This window comes from Erythrolamprus reginae, chromosome 5, assembly GCF_031021105.1.
Source record: "Erythrolamprus reginae isolate rEryReg1 chromosome 5, rEryReg1.hap1, whole genome shotgun sequence".
NCBI lineage: Eukaryota > Metazoa > Chordata > Lepidosauria > Squamata > Dipsadidae > Erythrolamprus > Erythrolamprus reginae.
This window is the reverse complement of record NC_091954.1, coordinates 72,331,226-72,349,571: the sequence shown is the minus strand read 5'-3', so window position 1 is coordinate 72,349,571 and position 18,346 is coordinate 72,331,226. Positions and strand designations below refer to the sequence as shown.

The window sequence follows — 18,346 nt, the reverse complement described above, 5'->3', positions numbered from 1 at the left end:
TATATGCCCATGTTTTATCTTACTTTCGCCTTGGAGGAATGTGTTATAATGCTATTACAGCTAGGAAGTAGTGCTATTATTCCTTCACATCCCGATGTTTTGTAGAACAAAGGACGTTTAAGTGCAGTTACCACTGTCATGTACTCAGCTGATGAAACCTTCTGCATACTTACCTAAGAATTAATTCCACTGAACTTTTTGTAGGTTGGATCTATTCATTTGTTCAAATTTGTCAAACAAAACCAATAAAAGGAAAAAAGAATAAAGGGAAAAAAATACAAAGACAGGGACAATAGGCACATTAGCGCACTTATGCATGCCCCCTCTAAGTATGAAGTGGTCAATAGAGGGAAGTCAATTTGTGACTGAAATTGTGAAAAACTGTAGCTGAGACAACTGGATCAGGTAGAGCATTTCAGACTTAGTGGAACCTATTTTAGACTTAGTGAAACCTACACAGTTTGAGCTACTCCCTCCCCCCCAAAAAAGGTTAAGATAGTTATGCTTTCCTTATGCTGCAGAATAACATACTGTGGAATGTGTAAGGTTTTTAACAGGTTTTGTTTAAGGTTTTGTAACATTTTTTTTAATTCTCAAGTATCATCACCCCACTACCCCCCATCCCATCAGTGGAAGAGGAGCACGATCGCTTTCTAAATAAAGATCCCTAAGTGTGCAAACAAAAGCAAATGTTGCAAAACATGCTTTAGCTTCTGTCTGATCAATAACGGACACAGGCGATTGTGCGCCTGATGGTGCGAATCTGCAGACCCGGTGCTGCAACGACTACGGCGGTCCTGCCCCTACCACGTAGCCAGGTATCCATGTCAAAGGTGAAAACACTCCTTCGGCCAACAAGACACAGCAAAGCAAAAGCAAAAAAGAAAAGAAAAGAAAAAAGAATCCAGCGCAGGTAGCCCTGAATAGTCCGAAGCGCTACCCGATGCCCCCGCTAACGGAAACCGCCGAGCCCCGGCCCTAACCAGAGAGACGCGCGTTCCCGAAGGGTTCATTTCGCGGCGCCCGTTACTTACTGCCTGAACGCCGTCTTAAATCGGCCACCGTCGGCCATTGGTCCTCCTCCCACCTGCCGGGCCGTCAACATCGCGTCACTTCCGGCATCACCTGACAGAGAAGAGTACAGCTAGTGTGCTGCCACCTATAAATTCGCTTTTGATAAATGTACTTCCGGCTATGCCCTTACCCCGTAGCTAAGGTTACGGGAGTGTTGTGATCCTTTGCGGAGGGGGGGGAGGATTGAGGAGCGAGGCTTGAAATATTTGCGTTGAATCGCTGTGAACGCAATGCCAAGCCCGACAGTCTCTTCACTGTAACCCTGGTGACACATTCGCATACATCACCCTCCTCCTAGTCTCACGAACCGGTACAAAAGATCTGTAGAGATTCTCAGTCATCCAGGTCAGGATTGTCCCAAAGGTGCTTTTTTCAGGAGGCAACTGGACTTTCTCGTTTTTTCTTTGAAGACGTTTTGCTTCTCATCCAAGAAGCTTCTTCAGTTCTGAGAGATAACGGGGAATGGAATAATTTATATTACTTGCAGACAGCTGGTAATTTTATTTTAATAATAAATTACCAGTTGTCTGCAAGGAATAGAAATCCTTCCATTCCCCAAAACTGAAGAAGCTTCTTGGATGAGAAGTGAAAGAAAAAACAAAATCTAGTTGCCTCCTTTAAAAAAGCACCTTTGGGACTGCAAAAGATGCTCTCTTGTCCTCCAAGTCAAAAGGTGGCTGCCATTATAGTACTGTACCCTGTTGCCTGAGTTGATATTTTCTATTGATGAATTTGAAAATGAAAATCCTTAAAGGCAGAAAAGGGAAGTGCTGAGTCAGAGGTGTTTTGATTTCTCATTGTTAATTTTCATATTGAGAAAAATATTAAGCATTTACCTATGTGTGGCTTCCCCTTTCCATTCATAGGTTTTACAGTGTCACTTAGGAGCCAAATTGCTTATTTTGGTGCATTTTGGGCCTCTACGTGATAAAAAAGTTGGAGTGGGCCTCAGCAACAGTTGCTGACATTCCCTTATGTGACTTCTTCACTTTGATCAGTTGTTCAATTCTAGTCAACTGGGTGATTTTTAAAAAGTATGCACTTCTTTTGTGTGTTCCAGTTGCAAATAAACCTAATGAACTCAATAGGATACTGTATTCAGCTACACAACACTACCTACACTATATAGCTGTTATAGCTGTTATTAGGGAACCAAAAAGGTAAAAGAGTCACTGAGGATTTTACTCCGCTAGTCATTGCCAACAGTAGGGGGCGGTGCTCATCTCTGTTTCTATTATGGAATAGGATTTATTTTTATTTGTTTTGTACAATACACAATAATACACAATGGGGGTTATAGAGGATATAATCAGGTAGAATGTATTAAAGGGGGAATAGAGGAGAAAATAAAGGAGTAAAATATAACTTTGAGAGAATAGCAGGAAAAGATATAGGTATAGAAGAGAAGATATAGGAGAGACAATAGGACAGGGGACAGTAGGCACTCTGGTGCACTTATGTACCCCCCTTACTGACCTCTTAGGAACTTGGAGAGGTCAATCATGGATAGTCTAAGGGTAAAGTGTTGGGGGTTAGGGGATGATACTACAGAGTCTGGTAGTGAATTCCACGCTTTGACAACTCGATTACTAAAGTTGTATTTTTTACAGTGAAGTTTGGAGCGGTTAATATTAAGCTTGTATCTGTTGTGGGCTCTTGTGTTGTGGTTGAAGCTGAAGTAGTCTTTGACAGGCAGGACGTTGCAGCATATGATCTTGTGGGCAATACTTAGATCATGTTTGAGGCGTCTTTGTTCTAGGTTTTCTAGACCCAGGATTGTAAGTCTAGTTTCGTAGGGTGTTCTGTTACGGGTAGAGGAGTGAAGAGCTCTTCTGGTAAAGTATCTCTGGACATTTATGAGGGTATTAATGTCAGAAATGCGGTATGGGATCTTCGGGATTTAATCTAGGGATCCTTTACAAGTACAGTACTGGATTTGCACTTCTAATAAATTCTGCACCATATTTGATAAACTGTGTCTGAAAAAGTTAGTTGTGAACTGCAATTAATCATTGGAATGATTGTTCTCCAATGAAAACAATATACAGTATTTCAGTCCAAACAGTCATACATGTGAAGGCTGTATCCCATAACATGTCTGGCTATTTCTTCCTCTTAAATGATTTATCTGTACTTCAAAATATATTTTTTTAAAAAGATGAAAAAAATAAACATATCAGATATAATAAAACAATAAAATATCAATATTACAATTTCATTTCCATTGTCCGTCTATTTAGATATTGCATTGGAATCGTTCAGTCTTGAAATAGCACTAAATCATATCTTTAAGGTTTTCACCATTATCGAAAATCAACCCCCCCCCCAAAAAAAAATTCCTAGAAAAAAATATTTTTAATTTTTTTTTAGGCATACGAAGGCATTTACAAAAGAAATATCCATATGATATTATCACCCCATTTCTATCCCACTCCACTTCTTATTAATATTTATCTTGCATTGACTTCCATGGAACAGACAAGCGATCTTTTAATTCTTCAGCCCCCGTTACTGTTCTTTCCATAGATCTCTTTGCTAGAAAGCGGCCCCGGTGTAAAAACCAAGCCGATCGCCTTAATTTAAATTAAAATAATGTCCGCGTTAAGTCGACTCCAGAGAATTTGGACAGCTCTCAAGCGTGCGCTTGCCTTCGGTCAGGATTTCCTGCTCCAGTTTGGAACCTCCCTCTTAATGCGCGCGCGGCTCTAAGGTAGCAACGCCCATCGCCAGCTGGATTTGCGGGGGTCTTTTGCTTTCCCTGGATCGCCTCCTTATTTGCCCGAATAAGTTTGCCGCGTTTTTAGTTCTTGCTGTTCTGCAACGATCTGACGAAGATTATGGCTGAATACTTTTGGGGAGCTGCCGAAGTGGCAATCATTCGAATGTGTAACCCTCCGCTCAATACAATCAGGTAAGAATGGGGAAAGACTGGAAAAGTTACCATTTTAGTAGTCCCGTGTCTGTTGAGTCGGAAGCGAGTTCTGCAGAAAGTGAAAGCCTGCGCACACTTTTGGATTAATTTTATGGGTCTTAATAATGGGATAACTATGGGGTGGATTTTTAGGGGTTTCCCCGCAGTGAACCCATAGTGCTATGTGCCATTGAATTTGCTAGCAGTGTGCAAAGGGATATTGTCCAGGTAACTAGTACTCTTGCATATTTGGATTCGGTTAATTTATTCCGTGAAAAATGCATGGGAACCATCTTTAGTGCTTGTGTATTATCTTTGTGTTAAGTTTCTTCCAGTCAAGCTTGGTTCCTGGTGTTTGACACAGCAGTGTAATTTACTTGGCCAAGTGCAGAAATGTTTTTTTTTTAATAATCTAATTCTAACCTATAGCCCAGATAATTGTGTTTTTTTGACTAACATCCAAATACAGGTGTGCTGCACACTGGATTTGTGGAGGAAAAGTGTACTGAGCTGTAAACATACCACCTGTCAGTAAATTCTTAAATCAAGTCTGTGTTTTTCCCTGAAGAATCTACAAGTTTACAAAAACAAAAGCCAAAATAAGACCATGGAAGAAAGCATCAATGCTTCACAGCCTATACAGCCATCACAAACACTTCCTGATGTTTAATTAAGTCAGAGTTGGGCAATACTGTTGCACAGTGAGTTTAAATAGTGCATCAACAACATTGAAAATAGTATATATTATGGCCCACCTACTTAAGATTCTTCAACCCAATTAAAGAATTCAGCCAATGTGAGCCAATTTAGATACAAATAAAAAAAATACTTTATTTCAAATAAATTAATTATTAATCAGCTAATCATTAAAAACTAAACTCTAACTCAGTGTTTCCCAACCTTTGCCACTTGAAGATATTTGGACTTCAACTCCCAGAATTCCCCAGCCAGCATTCCCTGGCTGGGGAATTCTGGGAGTTGAAGTCCAAATATTTTCAAGTTGCCAAGGTTGGGAAACACTGCTCTAACTAGACTAGGACAGCAGTTATTCCATGGATTTTATCTGTGACTATGTTAAAAACAGTGCTGATCTCCAACAGTCTATACCTAAAAGTTTTTTTAATTCTGTACCTATTCAACTGCCTTTTGTTTTATTTCATTTGTTTCTGAAAATTGTTTCTTAAAATGCTATTAGGATTAGGAATTAGTGCTGTTATTATTCAGTGCTCAGTCACTTCCCAAAATTTTATGGAATATATGGATAAGCAGTTACTTTGATACTACCACATAAAAGATTACAGATTCAGCACCTTATGCACAACCTCAGAAGAATGAGCCCCAATGAATTTAGCCCATCGCCAAAAAATGTAGACCAAATAATTTAAACCACAAATAAACTTTTAAAGTAATAGTTCATCCATACATTTTTACATAATAACATCTTTGGGGGACATATCTGATTATATTATACTGTATATTTTTATTTTAAGAAAATTCTGTACATTGCTCGGTTTTAAATCTGGAATCTGATCCAATAGATCCCAAAAATGAATTTCTATTTTGCCCAGTTCCAATGAATTTATCTACAGTTGATGTTCTACTTCTTAACTAGCAAAAATAATGTAACCAGTTCATTGGTATAAATTAAATATAAAATTTAGAAAGAAAAATATTGCCTGTGCTGTACTTTCAATTTTTCTTGCTAAAGTAATATGTGGAAAATAATTATATTTAAAAATGAGGTAATTTATATAAATTCCGTTTTTAGAATAGACATTAATGTTGACACAAAATGGTTTTGCAGGGGATCTATTATGGAAAGAGTTCTGGTTAATATTTAAACCTTGGTGTTTTTAGACTTTGGATTCTGTTCAACTGACTCGGAGCAATAATCCCATTATGAAATACTGTACTATTTTCACTGGTATATGATAAATTCTTGCTAGCATTATAGCTACACCTAGTGGCAATTTTAATCTTCTCCATCTTCATGTTATAACTGTATGTCAGATTTATGGACTATTTTAAAAACACAATTTTTAGCTAAAGGCAAAGAGAGGTCTAAGCCACACAGTGGAATGACCTTATTAGAATGCAGGGATAGGCCTAAACAAGGACAGGGAGTGATAAATAAAAATTGTTAAATTTTGATGTTGCAATATACAGTATATCAAATGATACACTGTAGTAGCTCTTGACCTTGATAAGTGAAGTAAATAGGAGTTGACATAGATATTACTAGAATTCTAACAATTGAGAATAAATGTCTTATTACCATATTATCTCCGGGACCGCCTTCTGCCGCACGAATCCCAGTGACCAATTAGGTCCCACAGAATGGGCCTTCTCCGGGTCCCGTCAACTAAACAATGTCGTTTGGCGGGACCCAGGGGAAGAGCCTTCTCTGTGGCGGCCTCGACCCTCTGGAACCAACTCCCCCCAGAGATTAAAATAGCCCCCACCCTTCTTGCCTTTTGTAAGCTTCTTAAAACCCACCTCTGTCGTCAGGCATGGGGAAACTGAGATATTCTTTCCCCCTAGGCTTCTACAATTTATGTGTGGTATGTTTGTATGTATGATTGGTTTTAAAATAAGGGTTTTTAGCTGTTTTAGTATTGGATTGTCGCATGTTGTTTTTGCCACTGTTGTTAGCCGCCCCAAGTCTACGGAGAGGGGCGGCATACAAATCCAATAAATAATAATAATAATAATATTATGATGATCAGATGATCAGCCCAACATTTAAACTATACTTATTAGATCTACATTTCAAAAATCTGGATGACCGATAAATGGCAGCAAGAAATTATTGTTTGCTTTATTCCTTTGTTGCAGTCTAGTTGTCCAGATTTGTTTTAACCTATACATATTAAGTCATTTTAAAGAGATGTCAAACTATGGTATTACTTCTGAATGAATTTGTTTTATGAACATTGATTAACTTTGCAAGCAGATTATTGTTGCTGAAGTTAATCATCAAGATTTTGAATTCTTTCTTTTATATTGACACTCAGGCAGATGTATCTTTTTTCTTACACTGTAAATGACTGATTTATTTTAGTGATGTGACATTACGAGCTTTAAAAGAAGACGTAAATCATGCAAATATTGACCCCAGTGTGAAAGCTGTTGTGATTTGTGGGGCAAATGGGAAATTCAGTGCAGGTAAGAACTTTTGATTCAATTCAGTTTTGTGTTATAATTTCTGAGCAATATTCAGTCATACACATTAGAGACAATACAAACAATGCTACGGAATTCAAATAAAATTAGATTGGAATCTTAATTCTATTTGACACCCAGTAGGCCTGACAAGTCACCAAACAAAATTTTACAATTTATCATGTCTGCAAATTTTGTAACTGATCCTGTCTGTAAATCATCCAAAACAACTATGGATTCTGCAAATTACACAATGCTGCAAAGTATTACTAAAGTTTTAGTAATATAACTAACATAACTTAGGAGGGCAGGAGCCAGTGTTTCTATTACATTTACTCTAGCATCATATATTTCTTCAAAAACTATTGAAGAAGGATTTTGAAAGATTCCAAGAAATTCTGTATCATATTTTGTTTCCAAATATGTTATTGTCTATAGCTTAAAAATCCTAGTTCCAATAATTGCATTTGTTGAAATTCTATTATAATCAACTTTATATTGCTCAACATTTTTCTTTGTCCTGGTGCTGTTTTTGCTTCATGATATCCTATCCTCAAAAGCATCTGAAATATTCTCCCTCCAAAACCATGGCTTGCCCATTGGCTCCAATGTGGACTAGTGTGATGCTCATTCTCATAGTATGAAATAGGCTGATTTACATAGCCTCCATCTTCTTAGTGTTCATTCTTATTTTCGAACAAAAAGACCAGAATACTTTTCTACCAGCAAGCAACATTCATATGAACATAGATTAGCATCAAGATTAACATGTAACTAACAGTCCAGAAATAAAAAACTCTCCATTCATGGAACTGCCAAACAAGCTAACAGTAAATACCCAACCAATAAGGTCATGATTTATAAAATATGTCGTCCTCCAATGGATCACAATGTCATCATTCTGCAGTACTTAGTTGAATTTTTAATTCATATATTTAGACATTTCCATTTTCTTCTCTGCTTTACATTTACATTTACAATAGTATCCTCCGTGGTTATAGATATATAACCACGGGTCTGCGGAGAGTCTGCGGAGAGGGGCGGCATACAAATCCAATAAATAATAATAATAATATAGTATTAAATATTTCAATCTGTTTCCCTTTAGAAAAAAGATTTGGAAAGTGTGGTTCATTCCATCCATCCATAATTCCTTCATTCAATGGCCCCATATCTGCACCTCTACCATAGTGTAAAGGATCAGAGTCTATGACTTCTTAATTTATTATTGTAGAATTTATATCTCTCTTATCTTTTTAAAGAAAAAAATCTCGTTAAACATTATTTTGCAACCTTATATATATATAGTTATCTTGGATTTTCCTTGTTCAGTAGTTACATTCATATTTATTAGGTAAAAATGTTGATTAATTGGACAAGATCCCCAAAGCAAGAATTATGTACTGTAGATTTCCCTAAGGTATTATTTGGAAATTATCAGAATTTACAATGAGTAATTTAAGACATCTGTTTCAATTACGCAAAATCCTGCTCTGATTTCTCCATACCTTGGCTGAGTTGCTGTCTACAAGAAGCTCACCCTTTATTTTCTCATTTTAAGTCAACTTTCACTTCCATTCTCAGCCTTCCCACATTCATTCTCAAGCCCCTTCAAGCCGCTGCAGAGTTGGTGATAAATTAACAGCTTGCCACATTATCCATAGAAAAGCCTGATGTTTATGGGAACTTGGGAGGGGTGATTTTCATGAGGGGACAGATGCAGCCACAAAGCATTATTTCAAGTGTCTCAAGGCCATCCTATGCCCACCCACCTGAGCGGAAGCGGAGGAAGGACTTGCCACGCTGGCACAATCTGAGTGGGCAATGTGACACGTTTGTGGATGTGAACTTTCAACAGGGTGGGAAACCCAGATTCAGGTTTTCCAGTGTAGGCGCCAGGATGGCTCTGGCAATAAATTGGAATTTTGAGGAGAACTTTGACTTGGACTCTGATTTAGTTTGGATGCACGAATCCCAGCGACCGATTAGGTCCCACAAAGTGGGCCTTCTCCAGGTCCCGTCAACTAAACAGTGTCGGTTGGCGGGCCCCAGGGGAAGAGCCTTCTCTGTGGCGGCACCGGCCCTCTGGAACCAACTCCCCCCGGAGATTAGAACTGCCCCTACTCTTCCTGCCTTCCGTAAACTCCTTAAAACCTACCTTTGCCATCAGGCATGGGGGAACTGAAACATCTCCCCCTGGGCATGTTTAATTTATATATGGCATGCTTGTGTGTACGTCTGTTAGTATATGGGGTCTTTTTTAAATCTTTAAATATTTTAAATCTGTCAGATTATTTATGATTTGTTTCCACGTGTTGTGAGCCGCCCCGAGTCTTCGGAGAGGGGCGGCATACAAATCTAAGTAATAAATAAAAATAAATAAAATGCTACCTGGAAGGCTGGAACTTTGACAGTCCTGCTTTTTTGCACTGTAAAAAATGACATATATTGTACAGTGTTGGGGTTATTTTTTTTATCTTTGACTTGACTTGACTTGATTTGTAAAGAATTTAACTTATTGTGGAAATATGACAAAATCTTTTCCCCTTCCCTCTAGGGCTATTTCTGCCTGGTATTTTCCCATAAGCTTCTCTTAGATTTGAGAGATACCCAGATAGAGCATAAAGAGGACAAATCATTCAAGAGAATTTTAAAAAATCCTGCAACGAGACTTACACCATTAGTATTATCCTGCCTCTTTTATAGATTTCTCTATGAATGGAATGGAATGGAATGGAATAGAAGGCTTGGAAGGGACTTTGGAGGTCTTCTAGTCCAAACCCCTGCTTAGGCAGGAAACCCTACACCACTTCAGACAAATGGTTATCCCACATTATCTTTAAAACTTCCAGTGTTGCAGCATTCACAACTTCTGGAGGCAAGCTGTTCCACTGATTAATTGTTCTAACAGTCAAGAAATTTCTCCTCAGTTCTAAGTTGCTTCTCTCTAGTGATGGGCTCCTACGGGTACAGTCAGGTACACAGTACTGGTAGCAAAATTTTAGTCAGGTACACAGTATCGGTAGCAAAATGTTGACTTTTTTTTCTTTTTTTCCCGTCTGGAATCTTGGTATGTTTTTGCTATCGCAGTAAATGAGGTTGGATGTGTATAATTTTAGAAGAGCTGTGCATGTGTGTGTATACATACACTTTATATAGTAGATAATTAGGAGTGGGCTACTGCACAGATGGTGGTGGTGGAGGAATGCAGTGGGGTAACGAAAATGGAGCTCCACCCCAGAGCACCAATTTGAACTGAAAATGTTGAAACAAAATGCATAAGCCACGCCCACAGCGTGGTAGTAAACATTTTGGTAGCCCACCACTGCTTCTCTCCTTGATTAATTTCCACCCATTTCTTTTTTTTTTCTACTCTCAGGTGCTTTGGAGAATAGTTTGACTCCCTCTTCTTTGTGGCAACCCCTGAGATATTGGAACACTGCTATCTTGTCTCCTCTAGTCCTTCTTTTCATTAAACTAGACATACCCAGTTCCTGAAACCGCTCTTCATATGTTTTAATCTCCAGTCCTCTAATCATCTTTGTTGCTCTTCTCTGCACTCTTTCTAGAGTCTCAACATCCTTTTTGCATTGTGGTGACCACAACTGAATACAGTGTTCCAAGTGTGGTCTTACCAAGGCATTATAAAGTGGTATTAACACTTCACATGATCTTGACTCTATCCCTCTGGTAATGCAGCCTAGAACTGCATTGGCTTTTTTTGGCAGCTGCTGCACAGTAGAATAGAATAGAATAGAATAGAATAGAATAGAATAGAATAGAATTTTTATTGGCCAAGTGTGATTGGACACACAAGGAATTTGTCTTGGTGCATATGCTCTCAGCGTACATGAAATAAAATATACATTTGTCAAGAATCATGTGGTACGACACTTAATGATTGTCATAGCGGTCAAATAAGCAATGAAGAAGCAATATTAATAAAAATCTTAGGATATAAGCAACAAGTTACAGTCATACAGTCAACATGGGAGGAAATGGGTGAAAGGAATGATGAGAAAAACTAGTAGAATAGAAGTGCAGATTTAGTAGAAAGTCTGACAGTGTTAAGGGAATTATTTGTTTAGTAGAGTGATGGCATTCGGAAAAAAACTGTTCTTGTGTCTAGTTGTCTTGGTGTGCAGTGCTCTGTAGCGACGTTTTGAAGGTAGGAGTACTGGCTCATATTTAAATGCTTGTCCACTACGACTCCAAGATCCCTCTCACAGTTACTACTGTTGAGCAAGGTACCACATATACTGTACCTGTGCATTTTGTTTTTCTTGCCTAAATGTAGAACCTTACTTTTTTCACCATTGAATTTTATTTTGTTAGATAGTTCAAGTCTGTCAAGATTCTTCTGTACCTTGAGCCTATCTTCTGGAGTGTTGGCTATTCCTGCCAGTTTGGTGTCATCTATCCCCTTGTCCAAGTCATTGATGAAGATGTTGAAGAGAAGTTGATGAGAAATCTGTAACACCGTCATGATAGCTATTATGTTATAATGGTTTTATCTATCCTCAAAACTTTTCAAGAAGAAATTTTATACCAAGAGATACACATAGATTGTAGAATCTAAATATTTATGAAGATTCTTGGTCATCCAGTCATAGTTGTCCCAAATATGCTTTTTCAAGAGGCAATCGGACTTTCTTGTTTTTCTTTGAATTCAAAGAAATAACATAGAAACAAGAAAATCCAGTTGCTGCTTGAAAGAGCACCTTTGGCCCATTGTAGAATTTATAGTACTTAATCATTTCTTGTCTTGCCCTTGGGTGCTTTGGAGAATAGCTTGACTTCCTCTTCTTTGCGTGCCCTGAGATTTTGGAATACTGCTATCATGTCTTCATCAATTTTGAGCAATTTTATCTCAATGAGCCCCACTCTTTTCTTGAGCACTTTACTCTCTCCTTAAATTTTCATAGCAGATTTATGGGAAATATGAAGAATGTTGAAAAATGTTCCTGCTTGCATTCCATTGGTTTTTATAATTAGAGCTAATACTAACCAGAATTTATATTAAATCACAATTACCTTTCCTATTTGAAGTATGTAAACCTTCTATCATGGTTCTATGCTAATTAGCAAACGGCTATAATAAGGTGGTTACTTGAAGAAATCATGGATTCTGAGAATTTTGCTCAATTTGTTTAGGTGCTGATATCAAAGGATTTTCTGTTGGTTTTCAAAAAGATACACCGAGTTTGGAGTCTGTAGTTGCTCTTATAGAGAAGAGTGAAAAACCATTTGTGGCTGCTATTGAAGACATAGCTTTCGGAGGAGGCCTGGAGTTGGCACTGGGCTGTCACTATAGGATTGCGAACATGAAGGTAACATGTGTTTAAAGTATCATTTTTCAACCTATATATCATCTAGAGCAGTGTTTCCCAACCAGTGTGCCGCGGCACACTAGTGTGCCGCGGGACATGGTCAGATGTGCCGCGAGCCCGGCCTGGCTGGAGCTTCCCTAGCGGTGACGGCGTGAGCTTTTGGGGCCCGGTGGGAGGGCACCGGCCACTGTTGCTTCTAAGCTGTGTGGGCGGGCGCCCGCACAGCCATTAGGAACCCCCCCCCCGCAGAAATTATTGAAGTGGCGCAAAGCCACACAGTCCTGAATCGCTCCTTCTCGGCCAGCAAAGTCTGCTGCCTAGGAAAGCGGCGCATTTGAAAAACGCGCGTTTTAAATGCGCGCTGCTTTCCCAGGCAGCCGGCTTGCTGGCCGGAGAAGCAAGCGATCCGGGACTGTGTGGCTTTGCGCCGTGATGACAACAACGGCGCCGTGGTGGCTTTCAAGCGCCGCCCTTCGTGGCGCCCCACCACCCGTTCCTGCAGGTAGCAGTCAGGCGGGGGTACCGAGAGGCGGAGGCAGCGCGTGGCCGGGCGCTGAGCGCCATGGACACCTGGGAGGGCGAAGGGGTGAATGTGGCTGCTGCCTCTTAGGCGGAGGCGAAGGCAACGGCGGAGTCCGTGCTGGGGCCATGCGGGGCTGCTGATCCAGGGGGTCGCGGACCAGCAAGCCGCCCTCCACTCTCTCTCCGCTCTCTCTCTCTTTCTCTCTCTGTTGCTGGTGTGGTGCACGAGAGAGAAAGAGAGAGAGAGAAAAAGGAGGAGAGAAAGCAAGAGAGAAAGAGAGAGAAGTAAAAGCAAGAGAGAAATGAAGAGGGAGAGAGAAAGCAAGGAAGAGAGAGAGAGAGAGTGTGTGTGTGAGAAAGCAGGAAAGAAAGAAAGAGAGGGAGAGAAAAAGAAAGCAGAGAGAAAGTGTGTATGAGAGAGAAAGCAGTGTGTATGAGAGAGAAAGCAAGAAAGAGAAAGAGAGAGAGAGAGAAAGAAAGAGAGAGAGAGAGAAAGCAAGAGAGAAAGAGGGAAGGAAAGCAAGAGAGAGAGAAAGAGAGAAAGCAAGGGAGAGAGAGAGAAAGCAAGGGAGAGAGAAAGAAAGAGAGAATAAAAAAAAGAGAGAGAGAGAATGCAAGAGAAAGAGAGAAAGCAAGAAAGAGAGAAAGAGGGAGGGAAGGAGGGAGAGAGAAAGAGCAAAAAAGAGAGGAAGGAAGGAAGGAAGAAAGAGGGATGGAGAGAGAGGGGGAAAGAAAGAGGGAGGGAGAGAGAGGGGGGGGAAAGAAAGAGGGAGGGAGAGAGAAATAGGGTGAAAGGGAGGAAGAGAGGGTTTTTTGTCCAAACTTTTTTAGCCCCCCCCCCCACACTCAATGTTCCCCAGGATTTTGTAAATGTGAATAATGTGCCGCGGCTCAAAAAAGGTTGGGAAACACTGATCTAGAGCCAGTGGTACCTCTACTTAAGAACGTCTCTACTTAAGAACTTTTCTAGATAAGAACCAGGTGTTCAAGATTTTTTTGCCTCTGCTTAAGAACCATTTTCTACTTAAGAACCTAAGCCCGGAAAAATTTCCCAGGAAATTTGAGAGCGGCATGAAGGCCTGGCCAGTTTCCTGCCATTCTCCCTTTAATCCCGGGCATCTCGGGCTTTTCTGGGCTGCCAGAGGAGCCTTTTGGTGGCGCTTAAGGAGGCTATATTTTCTTTTTATTATCATTTCTTTCTATTGTTAGCTTAATTTTTTTTATATTTATGCTTTGTAAAAATTTAATAAAATGATTCTTTACAGAGAGAAGTAGGATTGTCTCTCCGAGTCTTCGGAGAGGGGCGGCATAGAAATCCAATTAATAAAATAATAATAAATTGTGTTACCAATCCAGCAATCAATGGTTTGTGTGATGATACACCACCATAAATATAATTTTAAGTTTAGAAAAGGAATAGAGAATCCAGAGTTTTGAAATATATCTGTCCCCAGATTAGTTGATCTTTTCCAACATTATGCCTATATATCCTCATATAGGCTTATTATAGAAATAGAAAAAATATAAACTTCATATTTTAAAGTCAGAGAAGATGCTATATGTTCTATATATTGTAAATATTTACAAATATTTCATCGTCACTCCAGGCTCAAGTTGGTTTGCCAGAAGTCATAATAGGTTTGCTTCCTGGAGGTGGTGGGACTCAACGGCTTCCACGATTGATTGGGGTACCAGATGCACTTGATATGATCATCACAGGTAAATTCTTTCATCTCTGAATACACATGTGGTGCTTGCAAATAATATATTGTGTATTTGCATATGTTGCCATATTTATGTAATATCAAGTATGCCCTCCAGAAATATAGGATAGCATGACTACAGTAAAAAAACCATGCTTTACACTTTCTGGGTTTGTTTGATTCATCATCTGAAATGTTAACTAAAAATTTTTTAGGTAGCAGCTAGAAAAGATCTGATAAATTAAGCAGCATTTTAGTTAGACTTTTCGTTAAGATGTGCAGCTGAAAATGAGCGTGTTGATAGAAAAAATTCAGCTTACTTTTAAGAATACAGTGTTCCCTCGATTTTCGCGGGGGATGCGTTCCGAGATCGCCCATGAAAGTCGAATTTCCCCGAAGTAGAGATGCGGAAGTAAATACACCACTTTTGGCTATGAACAGTATCACAAGCCTTCCCTTAAACCCCTAAATTGCAATTTCCCATTCCCTTAGCAACCATTTAGATTATTACTCACCATGTTTATTTATTAAAGTTTATTAAAAATATATATTTATTAAAGGTGAACGAAAGTTTGTCAATGACATATGATGCCATCAGGCAGGAAAAACCGTGATATAGGAGGAGAAACCGCGAAGTATTTTTAATTAATATTTTTGAAAAACCGTGGTATAGACTTTTTGCGAAGTTCGAACCCGCAAAAATCGAGGGAACACTGTATTACTTTTACACACAAACGTACAAGGAAGACTGGAAAATATGCAGTATTTTGGGGAGTTCTGTTATTCCAAATTAGGTTTTTAGCTTTAGCATGTTCTGTTACAGCATTGCTATATTCTGCTTCATTGATGGACTTATTATGTAGTCAACATTCACAAAGGCAAGGTGAAGCAGTGAATTTCTTGGATATTATTTTTTAAAAATTTTGGTACTGCTTTGGTCTTATATTGATGATAATAATATTTTATTTTTAAAAATTAAATATTTATTTAATAGTTTATATTAAACAGTTTATATTTGTTTTTATTTGTCTTATTTGTGCCAAATTCAAGGCCACCAGTTTTGTGACTGAAGTTCAGTGGGATGTTAAATGTATGAACAATCAAAAAGCCACTTAGTTGATCCCTGAGTGACATTGAAAACTGAGCACCTATGCCAGGGCCAATTACCGTTTTATAGGATTCTGTTTGATTTTTCTGTTCACCTGATCCATGCTGATTTGTTAGTTATCAATTCTAATGTTTCAACACAACAGTCCAATAATGAGCTGACAAACAACCTTGTTCTCTAGCTGGCTGCTGTGCTACAGAAGGTACCTATAGAATATATGGGCCACTTGTGCCTTTCAGTTTAGTAGTAGGTAGTACTGCCTTGCTGACCTCTTTTTGCTACTGATGTTAGTGGATTTTCTTCTCCCTTATTTTAACATGCTATTTTAACATGTGATTGTGGAATCAAAGATTTACCAATTTTGTTTAGTGCTGGGGTTTCAGAAATTGTCAAATTTAAGAATTGTGGACTTCAAATCCCAGAATTTCCAATGGCTGACTGAAGAATTCTGGGAGTTGTCGTACACATGTCTTAAAGTTGCCAAGTTTGGAGACCCCTGGTCTATGCTTAGTCTACCAATACTGTAATACACCTTGAAACTCCCAAGGAGCAGATGGAATTTAAGAAAACCCTAAATGAAAAAAATAATATTTCTTTTTGTTAGGTAAACATGTGCCAGCTACTAAAGCATTGAAACTGGGGATATTAGATGGGATTGTTGAAGAAAATCCAGTTGAAGCAGCTATAAAGTTAGCACAAAGAATATCAGGTAAGAACTGTCCGTTGTACTGGACAAAATGTAATACAACAAATTCCCAAAAGAAAATACAAACCAGTGGAAAGAATTATTTAGCTGATGTTACTTATGGTTGTCACAAGGTTTTAAAATTAAAAATTGGAGTTGGGGGGTCAAGCATCAGAAAAGTTAAATAAATAGCCATATATATTATAATTGAAAATCAGATTTATTATCTATCTGTTCTGCCTGCCTACATGTCTGTCTGTCTGTCTGTCTATCATATTTTCGGAGTATACGATGCACCTTAGTTTTTGGGGAGGAAAATGGGGAAAAGTATCTCTTACCAGTTATTCATCTGGCTAGCATCTTTAGCAAGCCCATTATTTTATCCCCTAGATAGGACATTAAAAAACTTTATTTGGAGATAGTAACAGTGAAAGAGATTGCAAGCCAGTAAGAGCTGGGAACATCATTAGCATCTGGAAAGAAACATTCGGAGCAAGTAGAGCAATGGAAGAAACCTTGCAGACACTTAAGCCTTGGAAAACATTCTTCGCAGAGAGTAACAATGAAAGAGCCTGCAAGGTAAGAGCTGGGAGGATAGTTAACAGCTAGTAAGGGCTGAAAAAAAGCTACATTCAGAGTATAAAATGCACCCAAATTATCAGCCTCTTTTAGGGAGGGAAAAAGGTGCGTCTTATACTCTGAAAAATATGGTATCTACTTACCTACTTACCTACCTATTTATCATCTATCTGGTTATCCGGCTATCTTATCATTTGTTGGCAATGTCTGATGGCTTTTTCATAAATTGGTGTTTTATAATTCATTATACCTGTCATGACATCCACTTTGTAAATAGGCAATCATTTTATAAGACCATTCACAAATACTAGTTCTACAAAATATAAAACTACCCTTTAAAAGTGTTTGTTTTCTACATTCATAATTTGTAAATCTGTTTCCAGAAATTTCTGCTTGCATAATTCCTACTTGGCACTTAGACAATTAAAGTTCAGTGTTATAAAAGCGTAAAGACTAGTAAGACAACATGGGAATAGAACATTGTGTTCTTTATGCAGTTCAGTTATGGAAATTTCTCCCAGCACAATTGCTCAATATGATATAGCATAAACTGAGCAACATTAGGAATTCAGCTCATTCATGTCTATATTTATTCTTAAGAAATAGTAAAATTATGGTTGGTTCATATGCAGGTGGCTATGAATTGTAAAACCAGTCAAAAATTAGCTTCATTTATAATTATAGGAGGTAGTTTTCAACTTATAACCATTTGTTTAAGTAACAATTTGAAATTACAGTGGCACTAAAAAAAGTGATTTATTTGTTTGTTTGTTTGTTGATTTGTTGATTGACTGATTGGATTTGTATGCCGCCCCTCTCCGTAGACTCGGGGCGGCTAACAACAGTAATTAAAAACATCATATAAATCCAATACTAAAACAACTAAAAAACCCTTATTGTAAAAACCAAACATCCCTACAAACAAGCATAGCATGCATAAATTGTAAAGGCCTAGGGGGAAGGAATATCTCAGTTCCCCCATGCCTGACGGCAGAGGTGGGTTTTAAGGAGCTTACGAAAGGCAAGGAGGGTCGGGGCAATTCTAATCTCCGGGGGGAGTTGGTTCCAGAGGGCCGGGGCCGCCACAGAGAAGGCTTTTCCCCTGGGCCCTGCCAAATGACATTGTCCCTTTTTCATACGACTGCTGCAGCAACCCCATAATCACGTGATAAAAATTTGATCCCTTGGCAACCATTTCATATTTATGATGGTTGCAGTGTCTCAAAGTCATGTGATCAGCTTTTGTGACCTTCTGACAAGTGAAGTCAATGG

The 18,346-nt window shown here is 38.7% G+C and overlaps 2 protein-coding genes across 4 annotated transcripts in view; one reads left to right on the top strand and one right to left on the bottom strand.

Moving 5' to 3' along the window:
* MAP3K13 (mitogen-activated protein kinase kinase kinase 13) overlaps nucleotides 1-1,134 on the bottom strand; it is a 46,590-nt gene extending 45,456 nt beyond the window's left edge. Inside the window, exon 1 of one of the 3 annotated variants that reach the window (XR_011559214.1) lies at nucleotides 1,035-1,121. The gene's annotated coding sequence lies outside the window, so the exon portion shown is untranslated. The other 2 variants (XM_070753100.1, XM_070753101.1) reach the window with 2 other exon arrangements.
* A 2,624-nt stretch (nucleotides 1,135-3,758) lies between these two features.
* The window catches only part of EHHADH (enoyl-CoA hydratase and 3-hydroxyacyl CoA dehydrogenase), a 34,670-nt gene continuing 20,082 nt past the window's right edge, over nucleotides 3,759-18,346 (top strand). The window contains exons 1-5 of the mRNA XM_070753099.1: nucleotides 3,759-3,985; nucleotides 7,047-7,150; nucleotides 12,302-12,477; nucleotides 14,607-14,718; nucleotides 16,415-16,519. Coding sequence (XP_070609200.1) covers nucleotides 3,912-3,985; nucleotides 7,047-7,150; nucleotides 12,302-12,477; nucleotides 14,607-14,718; nucleotides 16,415-16,519 — 571 coding nt within the window. The 5' untranslated portion in view covers nucleotides 3,759-3,911. The remainder of the gene's footprint in view (nucleotides 3,986-7,046; nucleotides 7,151-12,301; nucleotides 12,478-14,606; nucleotides 14,719-16,414; nucleotides 16,520-18,346) is intronic.